This window comes from Oncorhynchus tshawytscha, linkage group LG05, assembly GCF_018296145.1.
Source record: "Oncorhynchus tshawytscha isolate Ot180627B linkage group LG05, Otsh_v2.0, whole genome shotgun sequence".
Lineage (NCBI taxonomy): Eukaryota > Metazoa > Chordata > Actinopteri > Salmoniformes > Salmonidae > Oncorhynchus > Oncorhynchus tshawytscha.
The window spans coordinates 48,780,450-48,806,159 of NC_056433.1; the positions used below are offsets into that span (position 1 = coordinate 48,780,450).

General features: G+C 41.6%; 1 protein-coding gene across 4 annotated transcripts in view; it reads right to left on the reverse strand.

The window, feature by feature from the left end:
• Positions 1-19,905, reverse strand: part of grin3bb (glutamate receptor, ionotropic, N-methyl-D-aspartate 3Bb) — a 105,958-nt gene extending 86,053 nt beyond the window's left edge. For all 4 annotated transcript variants that reach the window (XR_006083436.1, XR_006083437.1, XM_024421098.2 and 1 more), the window contains exon 1: positions 19,084-19,905. Coding sequence is in view for 2 of the 4 variants with exons in the window: in XM_024421098.2 (XP_024276866.1) it covers positions 19,084-19,536 (453 nt within the window). In the remaining 2 variants the exon portion in view is untranslated. The remainder of the gene's footprint in view (positions 1-19,083) is intronic.
• Positions 19,906-25,710: the final 5,805 nt, after the last annotated feature.

The following is a 25,710-nucleotide window of genomic DNA, read 5'->3' on the forward strand; positions in this document are numbered from 1 at the left end:
CAGGTCATCTGATGCAGCACTCTATCACTCTCCTTCTTGGTTAAATAGCCCTTATAAAGCACCCCACACCATAACACCTCATCCATGCTTTAGGGTGGGAAATGCACACGCAGAGATAATCCATTCACCCAGACCGCGTCTCACAAAGACCAAAAATCTCAAATTTGTACTCCAGACCAAAGGACAAATTTACACTGGTTGAATGTCCATTGCTCATGTTTCTTGGGACAAGCAAGTCTCCTCTTATTATTGATGTCCTTTAGTAGTGGTTTCTTTGCATCAATTTGACCATGAAGGCCTGATTCACACAGTCTCCTCTGATGTTGAGATGTCTCTGTTACTTGAAGTCTTTACTTTGGTTGCAATGTCTGAGGCTGGTAATTCTAATGAACTTATCCCCTGCAGCAGAGGTAACTCTGGGTCTTCCATTCATGTGGCGGTCCTCATGAGAGCCAGTTTCATCATAGCGCTTGACGGTTTTTGCGACTGCACTTGAAGAAACTTTCAAAGTTCCTGAAATGTTCCGTATTGTCTGACCTTCATGTCTTAAAGTAATGATGGACTGTCGTTTCTCTTTGCTTATTTGAGCTTTTGTAACGAGTGCGCTGAGACTGTTTTAATAAATAAATGAAACCATAAACACGTAACACAAACAACCCACCGACATTAAAACAGAGTCAATAACACCTGAGGAGAGAACCAAGGGAAGTGACAGATATAGGGAAGATAATCAAGGTCATTCAAAATTCATTAATACAGCCGGTATGATGGATTTTACATCATATGATGCTGCGTTTTGTCCTTTAATTAGTCCACATACTGTTAATTACTCAATGTAATGAATTCTTACAAAACCACTAGGTTTACAACAGGAATATATAAATATCATACCTTATCTGCTAAATTAAATGTTTCTGAAATCTATTCGAGGAGTATCCAAATTGACTGTCAAATATCATGACATAATATTGGCACTTAAGATTGGGAACTGTCCAGCACAAAATGGCTGGATGAACTGTCAGGATTAGCAATTAATTAATCGGATTGATGAAATCAAAGTATTGCATGAGAATATAGTTCCCTTCATTGCTAAGCTGTAGCATGAGCGAGCTGATGACTGCCACAGGTCGTGGTAGCAGACTGACCATTCCAAACCTGGATTTGTTTGCCGAAGATGTTTACACAGGTTAAGTTTACTCTTTGTTTGCTCAATCAGATCCGGGCTGAAGTGCCTCGTCTATTTGAGAGAGCATACAGTGGTACAAGCTTAAGTGCCACATTTACGAAGACCCCCACTTTAGCATTGATGGTGGAAATGACCAATATGGCTAATACACTGGAACCCCGTAATGTCTGGACGACATTCAATTCAAGGGTTGGCAGGGATGGTTGTTGCAGAGCAAATTCTGCAATAAAATCACCAAAAGTGGGATTGTTTAGAATCAAGGGGAGGGCAAACGAGGCTGTGTCTAGAAAACGGTGGTCGCAAAAAAAAAAATGAACAAGAAGAGCTCAACACAACTAGAGGTTGGATAATAACATGGGTGCAGCGGCAAAGCTGAAGGGGAGTCTTTGGCAGGCGAACAAGCCGAATGCAGAATTCAGGGAGCGGCGGTGCCTGCCAAAACGCTGTTTGCAGTCAGAGGGGAAGACAATGGATTAGCTCTGAAGTGAGATGCCAGCACACTCCATCCAGCCCCAGTGCTGGTCTGGTCTCTCGGTCAATGTGCTGCTTCATCCAACAACAAAAAACAGTCAGCTGAATTCCTCTGCAATGAAGCAGACTGGAGGGCTTCTAAGAGTAATGATAGGTCAATAACCATGCTCCGTGAATCAGAAATAACACAGAGGAGCCTGACAGCCGACACAGCGGAAATGTACTGTTTATGCTCACTCACTAGGCCATATTGGGGGTCATTCCACAGTCTGACCTGTCATTTTCTTTCCTGCATTTGTTCATGTGATTGTAATCGAATAGCGTCTTTGTGATCTATGCTGTCTTGGAAATGGTACCGAGGCGTTCTCTCAGCGAAGTTGTGAAATGAATAGACGATACAGTAATAACTTACTCTGTGATAATAATAATTTAAAAAAGGGAACATTGGAATATGGGAAAATCAAATAGGCTTGTTTTGGACTGCGTTATACAGGTGCCGGAACTTAATTTGATCACCCTGTTGCAGAAGAACTTTCAGGGAATTGCAGGAAATGTAAAACTTGTAGTGCATTTGAGGTTTAAAAAGGCTTCTGAAGTTTGTAATCACTTTGAAATTTCTGACTTAATTTTCGCTTAGGAAAAATGTATCAACCCCTACAAAAAAATGTTATCAAGGAAAAGCCCAACAACAGTCTTGCCCAAACAATACAGAGATTGGGTACGGTCTGCCTCTAGTGTAAAAAAAAAAAAAGAACTTTCACTAAACAAAAGCAAGCTCTGCATTTTTGAGCAACAACCAAAACCAACCCTAGTTATTCCAGAACGTCCCTGGGAAATGATATGAATACATGCATAAGCCGCTCCCATGAATCTCTGTTTAGTTAGATCTGAGATAATACAGCCCTAAGAACAACAAATGGGAGTATAGAGTTTTTGCCAAACACCGGATCGCATTCAGATCAGTATCACATCTACAACAACTAGGCTTGATTTCAAAGCCCTGATCCCAGTAAAAAAGGAACTTTCAGTACCATTCTCATAACCCTTACTCTGACATGTTAATTAAAATTAGTTCAAGTTTTGCCTCTTTTTTTGTTTTAATGATTTATTACAAGCCAAACAACTTTTATGGGTCCGATATTCATATTCTTACTGCAGTGCATAAAATGCAATCACCAAAAATAGAATGTCTTTAAGTGTTACAAATTCCCTGCCAGAGACTCTTAAGGTGTCAGCATGTTTAAGTTCGGTTGAACCAAACAATTGTGCTGACATACTCCCATACTTGAAAAACGAGAAAAAACGGCAATAGTACTGTTTGTCCATTTTGCATCTGACTAGGATGTTTGGTACAAGTATTTCTTAAGTGAAAAAATGTGCATTAGGACGAGTCGTCTCTCATTGAATGACCACAGGCACTTCATTATAGAATCCCTACTGTTGACCAATCACCGACAAGGGGGCGTAAGACTTCGGTTACCAACTCACTTACCAACTTGCCTCGATAAGAAATGTAAAATTTGTGTGCCCGAATTGCTGAAAAAACACTTCCTGAAGTCCAAAATGAATAAAAACGTCACCAAATGTTTACATAATATATGCACAAACTGTTCCAAACTGTTTCGGCTGGGAAGCATGTGGACATCTTTAGCACACCATCTCACAGCCCTCAGAGACACAAACTATGTAACTTTCTAATTTCTGTAGGAGTCTCCCTTCCCCCACTGGAGCCTAGCAGGCCAGGGGGGTTGAAAACTGGCACTTCACACCTTGCCCTCTAAATACACCTCTGCTGTCTTCAACCAGGATCTCAGCGATCACTGCCCCATTGCCTGCGTGCGTAATGGGTCCGCGATCAAACAACCAGCCCTCATCACTGTCAAATGCTCCCTAAAACACTTCTGCGAGCAGGCCTTTCTAATCAACCTGGTCCGGGTATCCTGGAAGGATATTGGCCTCATCCCGTCAGTCGAGGATGCCTGGTTGCTCTTTAAAAGATATAGCCCTTGGTTCACTCCAGACCTGACTGCCCTCGACCAGCACAAAAAACATCCTGTGGCAGACTACACTAGCATTGAATAGTCCCTGCGAAATGCAACTTTTCAGGGAAGTCAGGAACCAATACACACAGTTAGTCAGGAAAGCAAAGGCTAGTTTTTTCAAACAGAAATTTGCATCCTGTAGCTCTAACTCCAAAAGGTTTTGGGACACTGTAAAGTCCATGGAGAGTAAGAGCACCTCCTCCCAGCAGCCCACTGCACTGAGGCTAGGTAACACTGTCACCACCGATAAATCCACATTAATTGAGAATTTCAATAAGCATTTCTCTATGGCTGGCCATGCTTTCCTGCTGGCTACCCCAACCCCGGCCAACAGCACCCCCGCAGCTACTTTCCCAAGCCTCCCCAGCTTCTCCTTCATCCAAATCCAGACAGCAGATGTTCTGAAAGAGCTGCAAAACCTGGACCCGTACAAATCAGCTGGGATAGACAATCTGGACGCTCTCTTTCTAAAATTATCCGCTGCCATTGTTGCAACCCCTATTACCAGTCTGTTCAACCTCTCTTTCATATCGTCCGAGATCCCCAAAGATTGGAAAGCTGCCGCGGTCATCCCCCTCTTTTACAGACCTATATCCATCCTGACCTGCCTTTCTAAAGTCTTCAAAAGACAAGTTAGTAAACAGATCACTGACCATTTTGAATCCCACTGTACCTTCTCTGCTGTGCAATCCAGTTTCCGAGTTGGTCACGGGTACACCTCAGCCACTCTCAAGGTACTAAACGATATCATAACCGCCATCGATAAAAGACAGTATTGGCTTTCGACTCGGTCAATCACCGCATTCTTATCGGTAGACTCGCCTGGTTCACCAACTACTTCTCAGATAGAGTTCAGTGTGTCAAATCGGAGGGCCTATTGTCCGGACCTCTGGCAGTCTCTATGGCGGTGCCACAGGGTTCAATTCTCCACACAATACCCCATAATGACAAAGTAAAAACAGGTTTTTAGAAATGTTTGCTAATTTATAAAACATAAAAAAACAGAAATATTACTTTTATATAAGTATTCAGACCCTTTACTCTGTACTTTGTTGAAGCACCTTTTGGCAGCAATTACAGTCTTGAGTCTTCTTTGGTGTGACACTACAAGCTTGGCACACCTGTATTTGGGGAGTTTCTCCCATTATTCTCTGCAGATCCTCTCAAGCTCTGTCAGGTTGGATGGGGAGCATTGCTGAAATGCTATTTTCAGGTCTCTGCAGAGATGTTCGGTTTATCAGGTTTAAGTCCGGGCTCTGGCTGGGCCACTGAAGGACATTCAGAGACTTGTCCCGAAGCCACCCCTGCACTGTCTTGGCTATGTGCTGAAAGTCGTGGTCCTGTTGGAAGTTAAACCTTCGCCCCAGTCTGAGGTCCTGAGAGCTCTGGAGCAGGGTTTCATCAAAGATCTCCCTGTACTTTGCTCCATTTATCTTTGCCTTGATCCTGACTAGTCTCCCAGTCCCTGCTACTGAAAAACATCTCCACGGCATGATTCTACCACCACCATGCTTAACCGTAGGGATGGTGCTAGGTTTCTTCTAGACATGACACTTGGCTTTCAGGCCAAATAATTCAATCTTGGTTTCATCAGACCAGAGAATCTTGTTTCTCCTGGTCCGAGAGTCTTTAGGTGCTTTTTGGCAAACTCCAAGCGGGCTGTCATGAGCCTTTTACTGAGGAGTGTCTTCCGTCTGGCAACTCTACCATAAATGGTGTCTTTCTTAATGTGTGTCTTTCTGGAAGGTTCTCCCATCTCCACAGAGGAACTCTAGAGCTCTGTCAGAGTGACCATCGTCTTCTTGGTCACTTCCCTGACCAAGGACCTTCTCCCCCGATTGCTCAGTTTGGTTGTGCAGCCAGCACTAGAAAAATTAATTTTGGTCCCTAACTTCTTCCATTTAAGAATGATGGAGGCTACTGTGTCCTTTGGGACCTTCAATGCTGCAGAAATGTTTTGGTACCCTTCCCCAGATCTGTGCCTCGACACAATCCTGTCTCGATGCTCTACGGACCATTCCTTCGACCTCACGTCAATTGTGGGACCTTATATAGACAGGTGTGTGCCTTTCCAAACCATGTCCAATTAATGGAATTTACCACAGGTGGACTCCAATCAAGTTGTAGAAACATCTCAAGGAGGATCAATGAGCTCAACTTCGTGTCTCATAGCAAAGGGTCTGAATACTTATATAAATAAGGTATTTTCGTTTTCAATATTTAATAACTTGGCAAAAATGTCTAAAAACCTGTTATAACTTTGTCATTATGGGGTATTGTGTGTAGATTTCTGAGGATTAAAAAATAATATATTTTAGAATAAATCAAATCAAGCTTTATTGGTCACATGCGGCAAATACAACAAGTGAAATTTACCGTGAAATGCTTACTTACTAGCCCTTAATCAACAGTGCAGTTCAGGAAGAGTTAAGAAGATATTTACCAAGTAGACTAAAATAAACAGTATCACAATAAGAATAACAATAACGAGGCTATATACAGGGGGCACCGGTACAGAGTCAGTGTGCGGAGGTACAGGCTAGTTGAGAAAATCTGTACAAGGAACTTGAAACTCTCAACCCGCTCCACTACAGCCTTGTCGATGTTAATGGGGGCCTGTTCGGCCCACATTTTCCTGTAGTCCACGATCAGCTCCTTTGTCTTGCCCACATTGAGGGAGAGTTTGTTGTCCTGGCACCACACTGCCAGTTCTCTGACCTCCTCCCTATAGGCCGACTCATAATTGACGGTGATCAGGCCTACCACTGTTGTGTTGTCAGCAAACTTAATGATGGTGTTGGAGTCGTGTTTGGCCACACAGTCGTGGGTGGACAGGAATCTTTGGTATCTTTTTTAAATAAATGTTTCTGTCTGCACTCGACTTTCTGGCGATGAAACAAATTTGAATCAAACAGCGGTCAGGAAAATGGATCCCTTCCGAGATCTTAGGAAAAGGGATCGCTACCTGGCCAAATTCAAAAGGATACATTTACAACAAGATTATGGTTTTATTAACTGTAGAAACCAGGTAAGATACAAAATGGATAAGGCCAAATCCCAACATTACATAGACACTGTTAATGTCAACTTACATCAGCCTTGTAAACTGTGGAACATTTTAAAGGACATTGGCTCAAAAACTCCCTATAAGGTAAAATCCTGTAGTATTGGCCTGGATATTGATGATGTTTTATGTTATGACCAGGCAAAGGTTGCATATTATTTTAACTTTTTTAACCTCCTATAGCCTCATCTCTGGTTAAGAAGTTACCAACCTTCTCTGGACACCATGGCCAGTCTTTCATTAACAACTTTTGCCATAGCAAAGGTATCACAAATTATTTGTTTGAGCTGTGCATGGGAACAGAGGACAAAGTCTCCAATCTACTATGCTTAATGAGCACAAACAGAGAAACTGGGCTGGATAACCTTCCTGTAAGATTCATAAAGGATAGTGCTTGTGTCACAGCTAAAATGATATTGCATATTGTTAAGCTTTCTATTAGTAGTGGTACATTTCCCAATTATCTCAAAACAGCCAGGGTGGTTCCTGAAACTACAGGCCTGTGTCGATCCTCAGCAGCTTATCCAAAATTGTTGAGAGATTCGTTTTTAAACAACTTGAGGGATACTGAGCACAAATGTATTTATGAACTCAAATCTGTCTTTAGAACATCTCATTCCACTGATACTTGCCGTATCCACCTTTTTGCCCACATCAAGCAGGAACGTGAGATGGGGATCTATTCAGGTATGTTATATTTGCAGAAAGCTTTTAACATTGTGGAACATGATATTCTCCTGATGAAACTGAAATGCATGGGTCTAAATGGTGTAGCAGTGAATTGGTTTAGGTCTTATCTGACCAACAGAACACAAGAATGTAAGGTTTGTGATGTTATGTCAGAGGCCAAAGAAATGTCCTGTGGAGTACTGCAGGGATCAATTTTAGGGCCTCTCTTATTTGTTATATACGTTTATGATATGGCAGATGCAAACTCCTGCTTTATGCTGATGACTCAGCCATACTGGTATCAGGGAAGGATACAGTTTACATCAAGGAGACCCTGAGTAAGGAATTACATTTTGTTGGAGATTGGTTGACTGACAACAAATTGTCGCTACATTTGGGAAAAATTTAACCGATTTTGTTTGGAACAAAACATAGATTGCTTGGGTAAACTGTGCAGGCAAGGAGATTGAATCTAAAACATGTGTAACTGATCTTGGTGTGTCCCTAGATCAATCCCTTTCTGGAGACCTGATTGCTGCTAAAATTCTTTATAAAATGTGGAACAAATTGATATTTTAACATCAAAGTGAAGAAAACCGCTTGTCACGACCTTGACTCATTTTGATTATGCCTGCTCTGCTTGGTATAGTGGGCTATCAAAAAAGCAGAAAATTAGAATGCAGGTCATGCAAAATAATGTTATCAGGTATATGCTTTATGGCCCCCCTAGGACCCCCATAGGGGTACAGGAGTTCTGGGAGGTGGGCTTGTTACCTTTGGAGTCCAGAGTTGACCAACTTAAACTTAATCATATGTTTGACATCTTAAATGATTGTTCCCCAGGTTATATGAAAAACCACATTGATATGGTCTAGAGCTGGTGTTATGTCTTGTAAAATCCCAAGAGTAAACAGTATTGCGAGGAGCACGTTTCTCTATACAGACATTTGTCTATGAAATAGCTTTAAAAAGCAGGCAAAGGTTTTCATTCAGACAAGGATGTCTAAGTAATAGAAACCCCTCCACTGCCACTTGTGCCCCCTACCGCTGGTCAGGTGTATATATCTGAATGATAGGTATGATGCAACGAATAGATTGTTTTTTAAAGGTCAAAATTAATATGGTTGATTTTTAAGGTTAGGGTAAAGTGCAGTGAAGGACACTTTTTAGGACGTCAATATAAATGAATGTATATATGGTTGTTTGTAATTTTGTCTTGCCTTTTAATCAATAATATCGAGGACCACTTTGGAAACAAGCAAAACTGATAGAGACATACCCCAAGCGACTTACAGCTGTAATCACAGCAAAAGGTGGCGCTACAAAGTATTAACTTAAGGGGGCTGAATAATTTTGCACGCCCAATTTTTCAGTTTTTGATTAGTTAAAAAAGTTTGAAATATCCAATAAATGTCGTTCCACTTCATGATTGTGTCCCACTTGTTGTTGATTCTTCACAAAAAAATACAGTTTTATATCTTTATGTTTGAAGCCTGAAATGTGGCAAAAGGTCGCAAAGTTCAAGGGGGCCGAATACTTTCGCAAGGCACTGTAGCTAGCTAAGTGGTTAGCTTCTTCCAAAATCAAGCTTTGCTTGGTAACAGCAGAGAATCCAATCCTGGATCAAGAGCCTTGCTGTCTAATATTTGTTTTGTGCGTGCAGCATTTTTGAGTTACTAACTGTCATTTCTACAAATTGTTTCAAAAGATCTTCTAATAGACTTAGCGAATCCAATGGAAGTAGTGCCTTCCTTGAAGATTACAATGTATTATTGCATTTCACACAGGGCTTTTCATAAACTGACTAATGTGGAGGTAACTCAATCCATTCGTCACCAATATGTAGCACCCACCAGCACGCAGCAAATTTGTGGGGGAATATACAGTTGAAGTCGGAAGTTTACATACACTTTAGCCGAGTACATTTAAACTCAATTTTTCACAATTCCTGACATTTAATCCTAGAAAAATTCCCTGTTTGAGGTCAGTTAGGATCACCACTTTATTTTAAGAATGTGAAATGTCAGAATAATAGTAGAGAGATCATGTTTCATAGACTTCGGGAATGCATTTGATTCAATTTGGCATGAAGGTCTTTTTTTTATAAACTAATAGATGATGTTATTAAATCAATGTACAATAAAAACAAATGTGCGGTTAAAATTGGCAACAAGCAAACAGACTTCTCTCAGGGACGTGGAGTGAAACAGGGCTGCTCAACAAATCCAACATTTTTAACATCTACATTAATGAATTGGCCAAAACTGAATAATCTGCAGAACCTGGTCTCACCCTACACACTACTGAAATTAAGCATCTGCTGTACGCAGATGACCTGGTGCTGCTGTCTCCCAATAAGGAGGAGTTACAGCAGGACCTAGATCATCTGCACAGGTTCTGTCAGACCTGGGATATAATGATGAATATAATGATAATCCAAAAAAGGTCCGGAAATCAGGATGACAAATCTAAAATATATTTGGACACAGTTCCATTAGAACACACAAGAAACGACACGAACAGTTGGAGTCGGAAGTTGAAATGTATTTGGCTAAGGTGTACGTAAACTCAGTTTTTTTAAATTCCTGACATTTAATCCTAGTCAAAATTCCCTCTTAGGTCAGTTAGGATCACCACTTTATAGAGATAATTATTTATTTAAGCTTTTATTTCTTTCATCACATTCCCAGTGGGTCAGAAGTTTACATACACTCTAAGTATTTGGTAGCATTGCCTTTAAATTGTTTAACTTGGGTCAAACGCTTCGAGTAGCCTTCCACAAGCTTCCCACAATAAGTTGGGTGAATTTTGGCCAATTCCTCCTGACAGAGCTGGTGTAACTGAGTTAGGTTTGTAGGCCTCCTTGCTTGCACACACTTTTTCAGTTCTGCCCACAAATGTTCTATAGGACTGAGGTCAGGGCTTTGTGATGGCCACTCCAATACCTTGACTTTGTTGTCCTTAAGCCATTTTGCCACAACTTTGGAAGTATGCTTGGGGTCATTGTCTATTTGGAAGACCCATTTGCGACCAAGCTTTAACTTCCTGACTGATGTCTTGAGATGTTGCTTCAATATATCCACATAATTGTTCTTTCTCGTGATGCCATCTATTTTGTGAAGTGCACCTGTCCCTCCTGCAGCAAAGCACCCCCACAACATGATGCTGCCACCCCCGTGCTTCACGGTTGGATGGTGTTCTTCGGCTTGCAAGCCTCCCCCTTTTTCCTCCAAACATAACGATGGTCATTATGGCCAAACAGTTCCATTTTTTTTCATCAGGACATTTCTCCAAAAAGTACGATCTTTGTCCCCATGTGCAGTTGCAAACCGTAGACTGGCTTTTTTATGGCGGTTTTGGAGCGGTGGCTTCTTCCTTGCTGAGCGGCCTTTCAGGTTATGTCGATATACGACTTGTTTTACTGTGGATATAGATACTTTTGTACCCGTTTCCTCCAGCATCTTCACAAGGTCCTTTGCTGTTGTTCGATTCTCACTTTCACACCAAAGTACATTCTTCTCTAGTAGACAGAACGTGTCTCCTTCCTGAGCGTTATGACGGCTGCGTGGTCCCATGGTGTTTATACTTGCGTACTATTGTTTGTACAGATGAACGTGGTACCTTCAGGTGTTTGGAAATTGCTCCTAAGGATGAACCAGACTCGTGGAGGTCTACAATTCTTATTCTGAGGTCTTGGCTGAATTATTTTGATTTTCCCATGATGTCAATCAAAGAGGCACTGACTTTGAAGGTAGGCCTTGAAATACATCCACAGGTACACCTCCAATTGACTCAAATGATGTAAATTAGCCTATCAGACGCTTTTAAAGCCATGACATCATTTTCTGGAACTTTCCAAGCTGTTTAAAGGCACAGTCAACTTAATGTATGTAAACATCTGACCCACTGGAATTGTGACACATTGAGTTATAAGTGAAATAATCTGTCTGTAAACAATTGTTGGAAAAATTACTTGTGTCATGCACCAAGTAGATGTCCTAACGGACTTGCCAAAACTATAGTTTGTTAACAAGAAATTTGTGGAGTGGTTGAAAAATTAGTCATAATGACTCCAACCTAAGTGTATGTAAACTTCCGACTTCTGTAGATAGCAAGGTCACCATGATGCCAACACATGTCATGAGATTATCAGAGATCACGCTTCTCAGTTTGACATCTCATCTAAAGTATAGGACCCTTTGCCGGGCAATGTCCCCATTACTGCCCTGGGGTAATGGGGGTCTCCATTTGAAGCAAAGGACGAGTGCCCTTCTTGGCCCCTCAAACACCTCTTCCAGCAGCAAACTGATTTTCCCAGCCAGTCTCCCCTGGGTCTGTAACCTTGGATTTAGCCAGATCCTAACACTGCCTATCACTCTCCCCCACCTGTGAGCAATTACCAGTTATCTCCCCCAGGTATTTCACACCTCTCCCTGCACAGCTAGGTGAAGCAGACTGGAGCTGTTTGGACAGGACTGCAATGGTCACCTCTGAGTGGAGTAACAGTCTGCAATTAAGGTGAATCTATGTTTGCATGACGAAGAGAGAGAAAAGAGAGATATAAGTGAAACATATAAAGATTTCTATGAGGAACCGTATGTGTATTTATGTGCTTACTCCTGGAGGAAAGGGAGATGAAGCTACTGTATATGTCAGCATATTCTGAATCCCATTTCTCATGTTTGCCAACACCCATCTAGGGTCTGTTCAGCCTCTTAGTACTATCAGCAACTTATCTTATTGGTGAGGCAAAAATCAAACAGAAATAGGTCAAAGTTCAGATTCTGCCTGAAATAGCAATGCGCCTCTGAAGATGAATAGAAGAATCTGGGGTGTCAAACCAGGTTCCTTCTCTTTAATAACCTTTGCTAGGCATTAGAGCATCAAATCGCCTATGATGACTCATGTCTAGTTCTGCAAGTGGAATAGTCTTGGGGAGGGGGAGTTTTAATCGTTGCGCTCCCTGCCTTTTGTCCCTTGAGCAGTAAACTGGACTTGCAGTATGAAAGGCAGGCCTCTATCTTTGGTGCTCAGGAGTCTACTGACTCAGACCTTTTCCCGCTAATGCACTGGGCCTGCCTTAACTTCGACCACTGCAAGCCGAGCTTCTGCTGCTGACAGCAAAGCTCGGATTGGGTAGTAAAGAAACACATTGACAACAAATAGCTTTCACACCCGTACTTTTCCCCCTATTTAACAAAGCAGTCGAGAATCTCACTCAAGATAATCCTAATTAAATGTTATACTCAAGTAAGTTGCATAAGGAGGAAAGTTAACCTCTCTGAAAGTTGTGCCTTTGCCCTCTAATGTTGGGTTGGAGCAAGAGATCTATTTTAACCCTCAAGCCAAATCCATCTCTCTCCAATATGCATGTTTCTGCAAACGTATCTGTAAACATTTCTCTGGGACAGATGATTCATTAAATGTAATGACCTACTGAGAAAAAAGCCCAGTGCTGTACCACTGAGAAATAACATTCAATGAGATTCTAGCATTATCAAGAAAATTGCAGAATATTTCTTAGAATCAATCCACTTGGCCCGAATGAAGCAGCAAAAAGGCACCATGAAAGTTACTAACTAGAAAGTTCTCAAATGAGAACATGGTTTGATTACTTTTAAGGCTGTTTGCATTAGCGGTACATCACAGCTTGGTATTTTAATCTTAAAAGAAGGACTTGGTACCTACTGTGTGGGTGTATTAGCGTAATCACTGTGCAGTATTACCAAATCATTTATTACCAACATATAAAACTGGCAACGTTAATTGCCTGTCACACTCACTGCGACCATTTTCATTGAGCAAATAATTAGGGGTTTAGCTCTAGTCAAGAGCATCCACAATCATATATGCTTGCCATAAGAAATACCACTACTAATAAACACACTCAAACAACAGCAAATTTTCAAAACAGATTACAGGGGTTTGATATCGATTCAACTGTCAAAGCTTCAAAATAGGCTGCCTCTCACATCTTAAGTGATGATCTGTTCTTTTATTTTTTTACACAATTGCATTACAAGTGCAGTCGGCGAACTCGCCCGGGAAAGCAAAGTATGACAACCTCAGTTTGCAAGACCTCACCATGCTTGTTAAAGCAAACACTTCACCAGAACAGCAGGGACCATCTTTCAGCTCATTCCCCTCCCAGAGCCCATAGTTCTATCTCAGTATCTGATCTAAAGTAGACTCGGCTCAAGGCACTAATATGCATCTCAAAGGAGCTCGAAGAAGGCCAATCCCCCATTTTCTAAGGCATTGTGTTCTACAAGCCTTCTCTGTTACTCATGTTCATTAAAAAAAAAAATTGGGGGGGGGTACACAACATGCGCCATAGTGCAGACCAATGAGAGCTTTTAGACTGATTGGCAGACTGAAGAAGGCGAGGGAAAGGGACTTCATTGTGTCTGTGAGATTTCCATCTCAGCTCTGCCCCATGCATGTGATGCCATTCCCATATGCCACAATCCCACTTTTCACAGGATTAAAAGGCTATTTGTGTCGCCTTTATATTGTGTGAAACACCACATTGTATAAAACACTGAACGCAGTATATGACCTACATAAAACTATGACGTGTAGACATCGAATACATTACATCCTTCCACAGGGATCGTTCCTTTTCTCAAAGTCGGTTTGGAAGCAGAGTAAGACATCAAAAGGCCATGTCATAAACCCGACATGACATGACTTATTCATTTCCTTTTAGATCCCAGTGAAGCAAGAGGACTCATCAGGACCTCATATAACCCCATACGTAGGACTTTCATTAACAGAACATGACTCCAGCGATAATATTAATGGCACTTCATGGCAAATTCCTGGCATGAACATGCAGTGATTTACTGGGAGGTTGGCTCGTTGGCTAACCATGACTGTCCACTGCTGTGTGTCATGGCATCGTGAAATTGTTGTCATGAATAATTCTGACAGGTTTCATCTGCTGCGGATCATAGCATAATGAGGTGTAACTGAGGAAGTCAAGTGGCTTGGTACAAAACAGTCCAGGTGGGTGAACTGTGTGTATGTGTTTGCCTCCCATCTCTTTGCCCATTCAGCCCAGTGATAATTTCACAGTCAGTTAAGGAACCCTCCAAAGCCATTTTAATGGGCAGACATTAAACAAGACAAATGTGTGCACTTTTTCCTGCCCACCCTAAGATTTACAGTGTGCGATTTTATTTTTCTCCCCCTTTTAATTTGTTAAAGTACCTTTGTGTTGTAAGCCGTCTGAAACTGGACAGGTCTGCCAAGTTCAATAGTTCACAGACACACTGACGTAGTAACTATGCACATGTCAGGACAGGCGCATCAACAGCTGAAAGACAAGTGCACACAATCACGTGGCCTACAACCACATCAACAGAAGACTTAAAACACACTGCACATCTTAGAAAGGCTAACTGACAAACACAAACGGACAAGTCACGGAGACATACAGCTAAAAGTGTTTTTTTCGAGAACCTAAAGCGGCTTTCCCACCTCTCCTTTATCTGCATTGATATGAAGACACAGGATGGAGGACACCTACTGCCCATATGCGTACACAGCTGTCCAGCTCTTTCAGATTACTGCCAGTAAGTAAAGGGATGCGCCCCGAGACAAATGAGAGAGAGAGAGCGAGAGAGAGAGACAGACAGACAGAGTGAGAGAACAACCACAGGGAGAACCACAGCTAGAGACTCCAGCTGAAACTGCCAAAGTGAGCACTCTGACACATCATACTACGGCAGGCTGCTTGACTGGGGTGGCTCAGCTGGTGCGGTGAAACTGTGACTATGACTCATCCAGTCTCCTAAACCTGGGACAGGTGCATTAGAGCCAGCATAGCATGACAGGCAGGGTAATAGCTGACCTGAAAGGTCAGAATGAAACGGCCAGTGCCCAGGCAAACCCCTGTCGTCTCATGTAGTGCTGATCAAACTGCAGGCCTCTCTCTGAAAGCCATGACAGGGATGGAGGTTGTATACTGTAGGATGCACCATTAGCCAGAGTTGTGATCTTGGTTTTGATGGCAAAATGGAAAGGGGCCGTGGAATACAAAATGAGACAAGAGTACAAGTTTTCAATCGGCGTACGGATACTGTGACTGCACTTCCCACCTCTCTCTCACTCGCTCTCTCTGATTTTAGGCACAGCTCTCCCCAAGTGTTCCCGAGCTTGCAGTGCTCAAAAGGAATCTTCCAGCTGGCTATGATTTTTAAGATGTTCACGTCGCCTCCCTTGCATGCCAAGGGAAATAGCAATACCAAATCCAATGACACTGTGAAATCATACGTCTTTTGAGAGACATTTTGAATGAAAGATGGTGAAATGCTCTCAAGTACATGGCCTTGTCCCTTACCAACAAGGTGAATGAGCAATGTCATGGTCCCTATGGAAGTTACCGATCTGCATAATTTTGAGGGAAATCATTGCAGAGCTATTTTACCATGAAAGTCACGTTGCTTCACATTGCTCTAAAGTCACTGACGTTATCTAATATACAGATGGAAGTGTGTGTGTGTGTGTGTGTGTGTAAAGCAGTCATTGTCATAGGTAATAATGTAAAGAACATGACAACTGACAGGCACAAATAGTATGAACTCAGGATGATGCCTCTTGTGTTTCAATAATATACTGATTAGCTGTAGCTCATTCCATGTCACCAAGAAGGCTCATATAGGTCAAATCAATCATTTTTCAACTACTTACTACTTTTTAGCTACTTTGCAACTGCTTAGCATGTCAGCTAACCCTTCCCCTAAAGGCATCAGCATGCTTCAGTTCGGCTGGCGGCTAGCCGAAGTCGGCTAGGCGAACCAAACGAGTGTGCTCAAATACTTCCTTAAAAGACATTCGCTTGAAAAACGAGACAAAAGCAGAAACGGTACTGGTTGTCCATTTTGAGACGCCATAGCCAGTAAACACTTACTAAAAGTATGATTTTATCTAAGATATCTGAAAAAAATCTGTCATTCATTTTGCCGTTTTGCCGAGGAGATCTTAGTCGCTCAATTTTACACCTTAATAAAGCTGTTTGGTGCAGTTTTTCTCAATAAAAAATGTTTAATGAAAATTAGTCATCTCTCGTTGAATGACAACAAAGACTTTATTGAAGAATCTCTACTGCTGACCAATCACTGACAGAGGCGGAGACTTTGACTCCGAACTTCGGTTTGCCTCTAGAAAAACTGTTGTGTGCCAGAACAGCTGTAAAAAACCTTCACCGAAGTCCAGAACAAACAAAAACATCTCAAAATGTTGTCATAATATAAGCACAAACTCTTACGAATTATTTCGGCAGGGAAGCATGTGGAAGCCTTAAGCCTAACCTTAAGCCTTTTAGCTAACCCTTCCCCTAACCTTAAACTAACTCCTAAAGCTAACGTTAGCTAGCCACCTAGCTAGAATTTATAACAAATGTTTAGCATATTCGTAATATCTAGTACGTTTGGCAAAATATAAACGCAACAATTTCAAAGATGTTACTGAGTTACAGTTCATATGAGGAAATCAGTCAATTGAAATAAATTCATTAGGCCCTAATCTATGGATGACTTGGAATACAGATAAGCATCTGTTGGTCACAGATACCTTTAAAAAAAAAGTAGCGGCGTGGATCAGAAAACCAGTCGGTATCTTATGTGACCCCCCCCATGCAGCAGGACACATCTTCTTTGCATAGAATTTATCAGGCTGTTGATTGTGGCCTGTGGAATGTTGTCCCACTCCTTCTTCAATGGCTGTGTGAAGTTGCTAGATATTGGCGGGAACTGGAACACGCTGTTGTACACGTCGATCCAGAACATTCCAAACATGCTCAATGGGAAGACATGTCTGGTGAGTATGCAGGCCATGGAAGAACTGGGACATTTTCAGCTTCCAGGAATTGTGTACAGATCCTTGCGACATGGGACCGTGCATTATCATGCTGAAACATGAGCTGATGGTGGCGGATGAATGGCACAACAATTGGTCTCAGGATCTCATCACGTTATCTCGGTGCATTCAAATTTCCATCGATAAAATAGAATTGTGTTCCTTGTCCATAGCTTATGTCTGCCCATACCATAACCCCACCATGGTGCACTCTGTTCACAATGTTGACATCAGCAAGCCGCTCAACCACACAACGCCATACACGCTGTCTGCTATCTACCTGGTACAGTTGAAACTGGGATTCATCCATGAACAGTACTTTTCTCCAGCGTGCCAGTGGCCATCGAAGGTGAGCATTTGCCCACTATAGTCGGTTATGACGCCGAACTGCAGTCAGGTCAAGACCCTGGTGAGGATGACGAGCACGCAGATGAGCTTCCCTGAGACGGTTTCTGACTATTTGTGCAAAAAACGATTTAGTTGTGCAAACCTGCAGTTTCATCAGCAGTCCGGGTGGCTGGTCTCAGACAATCCTGCACGTTAAAATGGCGAATGTGGAGGTCCTGGGCTGGCGTGGTTACACATGGTCTGTGGTCCGGAGGCTGGTTGGACATACTGACAATTTCTCTAAAACAACATTGTGGAGGCGGCCTATGGTAGAGAAATGAACATTAAATTATCTGGCAACAGCTCTGGTGGAGATTCCTAGAGTCAGCATGCCAAGTACACGCTCCCTGAAAACTTGAAACATCTGTGGCATTGTGTTGTGTGACAAAACAACACATTACTGGCCTTTTATTGTCCCCAGCACAAGGTGCAACTGTGTAATGATCATGCCGTTTAATCAGCTTCTTGATATGTTACACCTGTCAGGTAGATGGATTATCTTGGCAAAGGAGAATTGCTTACAAAATTTGAGAGAAATAAGATTTTCGTGCATATGGAACATTTCTGGGATCTTTTTTTCAGCTCATGAACCAAGGGAGCAACACTTAACATGTTGCCTTTATATTTTTATTCAGTTTAATACGAATTGTAATTCGTAACATATCATACGAAATGGGTGATGGACATCCACACATTAATACATAGCCTACCATACAAAACCTAACATATCATACTAAATGAGATGTTTTGGATTTATGTATAGAGTAATATGAAATGCTCTGAGACCAGGTTGCAGCACCGCACTATGGCCCTAAAGCAAACATACACATTGACAATGTATTCTGCTAAATGAGAAATTAATAGATCAGGTCGAATGGAAAGTCTGATGGAAATCATTTTTGGAGAAACAACCAGTGCGCTCTCGCGCAGCGTGTTACCGAAGCAAACCTTGTACGTGATCAGGTCAAAAAATTGCACCCTTTTAATAAAATCTCCCTTGAAAAATATCAGGTTCGCTGGGTAAATGTCATAATATTACAAGGACCAAAACCGGACACTGGGGGTAAAAATAGAAAAGGGCAACAGTTGGGAGAGGCAAAAGAGTGGCTAGCTGCCATAAGACTACACTGCCACTATATTCATGTGCTCTTTTCACAATATATGTCCACAAATGTTTTATATACGCTTTATCTCCACAAAACCCTGTTAATAACTGCACATTCACCCCCTTGGTTTCGATTGGGTTCATGGAAAAAGCGCGACACTTTTGGCCACAGTGGCGCACCATAACGCACAGGCATCTGAATAGCTTAAGTTTACTGCGGCGGTACAAACCATTTACCTGAAAACAAACACTGTAAAGACTACTTCAGCTGAGACATAACTGAATGTAAATGTGTTACCTGTGTTTTCAGAGGCTCTCCGTGTTCAATGATGCTTATAAAAGGGATTTCCAAAAAAGAAGCCATAAATTCCACTTGTACGATCTCTTCCTGGGTCTGGGGGAAGGCGAGAACAGCGGAGACCCCCTGAACAACGATAGCCTGACAAACACACCTGAAAAGGGACTCCGGATCTCCGTTGGCCGGCTCTCGAGGAACCACTTCCAGGCTCAGGTTGTAAGGTAGAAAGTTGTCCCCAGTTTGAACGAGACCGGTGAGGGCGCGGTTCAAGGCAGCCTGCACTCTGGCCGGCTGGCGGGTGGGCAGAAGGGCACCAAGGCGCACGGTGTGTCCTATCTGCGCCAGAATGTGGCACGGCTGGGGATGGAGGTGACAAGGGTCGATGAAGAACTGTAGAATAACTTGGAATCCGAAGTAAAAGTATGCCAAGAATCTTGAGAAGATTAAATTCATCCTGCTGCGCTCTCAAACTGAATGAGATATTGTCAGAAGATAGCATTGCTTGCCTTATTTCTTTCTTCCCTTTTCTTTGACGTAAGGTCCTTTTTTTCGACGATTATATTACCTGTGATCTACAGTTGGAGTTACAGTGAGAATGTGTGACTAGGAGAAGGGGAGGGGGTGCACGATGTAAAGGCGGAGATGCCGCTGGACTGTCATCCTCCGAGAACACTAGCGGAGCAGCAGTCGTGAGGCGGGAGTATTGGACCCGGTATTGACAAATGAACGGACACCTGCGTGTTGCCAACATGAAAATAATGATAAAATGTGTTTATTTGGAACTTGCACTTTTTTTAATTGACTTGTTTTAGCAAAAAAAGTTACACCACGTCCTTAAATAGCCTAACTCTCATAAATAATTTTTGAACGTTATAATAGCCTTTGTGAAAAATGTTTGGGGTGGCATTCATAGATTAAATCTCAACCTAAAAAAAACTGTTCCTTTCAATTCCAAATGTATTTACAGAAATACATCCGGTCATCAAAGGTCGTGCTGAGGAAAAAATATCTTAGGAATGTCACATCTCATTTTGGACATTCATAAGAGTGAGCAAATGATTGGACCAAAAAGCAGAATTGCGTCTGCGTCGGATGACTTGGCACACGCACAGGGCATGGGCAAATCCAGGATAAAATACCCTCTCAGCTAGAGGCCAAACTCAATTTGGGAAACTGCACTGAATCAATCTGGACAGTTCCTCTGCGTTTGTTGTATTTGTTACCAAGTCATGAATCGGAGTCCACGGGTAACATGTCTTGAAATGAATGCACAATCTAAAGCCTAAACTGATTTTGATATAGCTATATATATTTTCTGATTTGGAAATGACAAGTACTTTTTTTTATCAAGTTGATGTTAATAATCAAGTTGATAAATTGATAGGATTCACATAAAGTATCCTTTAAACAATGCAATTACACCTGCATTTCAATGTCAATGTGTGTGCAATTACACATAACACAATTAGGCTATATCAGGTGTACATATGTAATCATAATGAAGATGTGAAGTGTGACCTTTATAGTCAAACCGCATGTTGAAATACATAATGAAATGGACACACTCATTGTGTATCAGCAATAGACTTGATGCACATGATATAAAAGGCATCCAGCTCATTTAACTGTGGACTGTAATTTGGTTATGATAAACAACATATTTATGTGGATTGCTTTGTGATGCGTTCTTGAGATGTAAAACAAAAGTCAATATCATGGTGCTCAAAAACAATGATTTTTGGGACTGGATGAATGCAAAGGCAAGGTGCTGTAAAGACACATTCACAGAAATCAAATATTTCAGACCAAGTAACGAATTATTACCAGTTGATATACCAGCACGGATTAAAAACCCTGTCTAGATAACCTGATATTGAATTAACCATTCTGACATGTCCCTAGAAGAATAAAATCCCACCATTTTGCATAATCAATAAGGTCATTAACCAGAATGGCTTACTGATACTAGGTAACACTGTCAGTGCTAAAAATAGTGTTTTTGTTTGGTGGAATCTTTTTTTTTTTACTTTGATAAATTAATTAAAAATTAAAAACTAAATGTCTTGAGTCTAAGTATTCAACAACCTTTGTTATAATGGCAAGCCTAAATAAGTTCCGGAGTAAAAATGTGCTTAACAGTCACATAATAAGTTGCATGGACTCACCCTGTGTGCAATAATAGTGTTTAACATGATTTTTGAATGACTAAATCGTCTCTGTACATCACACATACAATTACCAGTAAGGTCCCTCATTCGAGCAATGCATTTCAAACCCAGATTCAACCACAAATACCAGGGAGGTTTTCCAAAGCCTCACAAAGAAGGGCACCTATTGGTAGATGGGTAAAAATTGAATATCCCTTTGAGCATGGTGAAGTCATTAATTACACTTTGGATGGTGTATCAATACACCCAGTCACTAAAAAGATGCAGGCATCCTTCCGAACTCAGTTGCCAGATAGGTAGGAAGCGGCGCAGGGATTTCACCATGAAGTGAAACAGTTACAGAGTTTAATGGCTGTGATAAGAGAATACTGAGGATGGATCAATAACATTGTAGTTACTCAACAATACCAGTCAAATTGACAAAGTGAAAAGAAGGAAGCTTGCACATAATAAAAATATTCCAAAACATGTTTGCAATAAGGCACTAAAGTAAAACTGTCAAAAATGTGGCTAAGAAATAAATGTTATGTACTGAATACAAAGTGTTATGTTTGGGGCAAACCCAACACACATCACCGAGTACCACTCTTAATATTTTCAAGCATGGTGGTGGCTGCATCATGTTATGAGTATGCTTGTCATCAGCAAGAACTATGGAGTTTCTTTTAACGATAAAAAGAAACGGAATAGGGCTAAGCACAGGCAAAATCCTAGAGGAAAACCTGCTTCAGTCTGCTTTCCAACAGACACTGGGAAATAAATTCACCTTTTAGCAGGACAATAAATGAAAACACAAGGCCAAATATACACCTGAGTTGCTTACCAAGACAACATTAAATGTTCCTGAGTGGCCTAGTTACAGTTTTGACTTAAATCAGCTTGAAAACGGCTGTCTAGCAATGATCAACAACCAACTTGACAGACCTTGAAGAAGTTAAAAAATAATAAATGGGAAAATATTGTACAATCCAGGTGTGCAAAAGCTCTTAGAAACTTACCCAGATAGACTCACATCTGTAATCACTGCCAGGGGGTGGAATATTTATTTAATGGAGATATATTAATGTTTATTTTTCATATGTACAGTACCAGTCAAAAGTTTGGACACCTACTCATTCAAGTTTTTTTTCTTAATTTGTATTATTTTATACATCGTAGTGAAGACATCAAAACTATGAAATAACACATATGGAATCATGTAGTAACCAAAATAGTGTTAAATAAATTTAAATATATTATAGATTCTTCAAAGTAGCCACCCTTTGTCTTGATGACTGCTTTCCACACGCTTGGCATTCTCTCAACCAGCTTCACCTGGAATACTTTTCCAACAGTCTTGAAGGGAATCCCAAATATGCTGAGCCCTTGTTGGTGGCTTTCCTTCACTCTGCGGTCCAACTCCTCCCAGACCATCTCAATCACCCTCTGCCTTGGTCAAATATCCCTTACACAGCCTGGAGCTGTGTTGGATCATTGTCCTGTTGAAGAACAAATGATAGTTCCACTAAGCACAAATGAAATGGGATGGCATATTGCTGCAGAATGATGTGGTAGCCATGATGGTTAAGTGTGCCTTGAATTCTAAATAGCACAGACACACCATCACACCTCCTCCTCCATGCTTCACGGTGGAAACTACACATGCGGAGATCATCCGTTCACCTACTCTGCGTCTCACAAAGACACGGCAGTTGGAACCAAAAATGTCCATTGCCCGTGTTTCAATTCAATTCAATTCTCTTCTTTTTATTGGTGTCCTTTAGTAATGGTTTCTTTGCAGCAATTTAACCATGAAGGCCTGATTCACACAGTGTCCTCTGAACAGTTGATGTTGATGTGTCTGTTACTTGAACTCTGTGAAGCATTTATTTGGGCTGCAATCTGAGGTACAGTTATTAACTCTAATGAACTTATCCTCTGCAGCAGAGGTAACCCTGGGTCATCCTTTCCTGTGGTGGTCCTCATGAGAGACAGTTTCATCATAGCACTTGATGGTTTTTGCGACTGCACTTGAAGAAACCGTATTTTCTATATCGACTGACCTTCATGTCTTAAAGTAATGATGGACTGTCGTCACTCTTTGCTTATTCGAGCTGTTCTTTACATAATATCGACTTGGTCGTTTACCAAATATAAAATATATTTAGATTTGTTTAACTCTTTTTTTGGGTTACAACATGACCTTGTTACGACTTTTACTTCCTCTCGATAGTCAAGTTGGATTGTCTTCTCTTATTTCATAGTTTAGATGGCTTCACTATTATTTTACAATGTAGAAAATAGTACAAATATTTTTTAAAACCTTGAACGAATAGATGTGCCCAAACTTTTGACTGTTACTGTGTGTGTGTGTGTATATATATATATATATATATATATATATATATACACTGCTCAAAAAAATAAAGGGGACACTTAAACAACACAATGTAACTCCAAGTCAATCACACTTCTGTGAAATCAAACTGTCCACTTAGGAAGCAACACTGATTGACAATAAATTTCACATGATATTGTGCAAATGGAATAGACAACAGGTGGAAATTATAGGCAATTAAGCAAGACACCCCCAATAAAGGAGTGGTTCTGCAGGTGGTGACCACAGACCACTTCTCAGTTCCTATGCTTCCTGGCTGATGTTTTGGTCACTTTTGAATGCTGGCAGTGCTTTCACTCTAGTGGTAGCATGAGACGGAGTGGCTCAGGTAGTGCAGCTCATCCAGGATGGTACATCAATGCGAGCTGTGGCAAGAAGGTTTGCTGTGTCTGTCAGCGTAGCGTCCAGAGCATGGAGGCACTACCAGGAGACAGGCCAGTACATCAGGAGATGTGGAGGAGGCCGTAGGAGGGCAACAACCCAGCAGCAGGACCGCTACCTCTGCCTTTGTGCAAGGAGGAGCAGGAGGAGCACTGCAAGAGCCCTGCAAATTGACCTCCAGCATGCCACAAATGTGCATGTGTCTGCTCAAACGGTCAGAAACAGACTCCATGAGGGTGGTATGAGTGCCCGACGTCCACAGGTGGGGGTTGTGCTTACAGCCCAACACCGTGCGGGACGTTTGGCATTTGCCAGAGAACACCAAGATTGGCAAATTCACCACTGGTGCCCTGTGCTCTTCACAGATGAAAGCAGGTTCACACTGAGCATGTGACAGACGTGACAGAGTCTGGAGACGCCGTTGAGAATGTTCTGCTGCCTGCAACATCCTCCAGCATGACCGGTTTGGCGGTGGGTCAGTCATGGTGTGGGGTGGCATTTCTTTGTGGGGGCCGCACAGCCCTCCATGTGCTCGCCAGAGGTAGCCTGACTGCCATTAGGTACCGAGATGAGATCCCCAGACCCCTTGTAAGACCATATGCTGGTGCGGTTGGCCCTGGGTTCCTCCTAATGCAAGACAATGCTAGACCTCATGTGGGTGGAGTGTGTCAGCAGTTCCTGCAAGAGGAAGGCATTGATGCTATGGACTAGCCCGCCCGTTCCCCAGACCTGAATCCAATTGACTATTAGTTTTGGTCATGTTTGATGGCATATTAATGGTAGATTATTTAGCATTATGATTTATTTTTCACCATTATAATTTCTAGACACAATCAACCAAAAAACGTGTTCTCTCTGAGGCATTCAAATATAATTTCAATGGAATTTGAATATATATATTTTTTAAGGACTACAGCAATTAGGTGCAGTATGTTTTGGAGGACTTGCAAACATCGTTACACAGGTTTGTATTGTCAAACAAATAGTTTATCCTTAGAATACATCGGTCACTCTGGGCTTCAAAAAATGTGTGCCTACCATTTGTTCCCCAACAGAGAGGAACAATTGACATTTCTTGCATTACTTAATGCTTCATTTACCAGGTGGCATGTAAATTTTTTATTTTTTATTCTTACACTGTGCTGGGGAATACGTTCAAAAGCTTGTTAAGAGGAGTGACTGGTGATGCTTCCCTCTGCTACACACGGGTAAACGTATTGTGTGCATCCCTCTTTCTCAGCAGTCACGGTTTCTGGCTTTCTTTCACAGCAGGAAGCCCCAAGCCTTCTGTTAAGGTGGGCATTTGTGGCTGCATTTAGACAGGCAGCCCCATTCTGATATTTTTCCCACTAATTGATCTTTTGACCAATCACTCAGATCTTTCCACATCAGATCTTTTTCAGAACTGATCTGATTGGTAAAATACCAATTAGGGGAAAAATCAGAATTGGGCTGTGAGGCACAGATAACTTGAAGTGTCTCTAGATATCGCTCTCATTACTTAGAACTCCCTCTACCGTGTTAAATAAAAAAGGAGCTGGAGTGTGAAATGTCGTTTTTGAGAAATTAAACGTGCCCCTGGCTTACATGGTTTAGCGAGAAGGGAATGTGGAGGGAAATACATTGAACCTCAGGTCACCTCCTCAGGCAAAATAAGGTGGTCTATTTGCTTCTGTGTTAACCTTGAAGAAAAACAGCGGA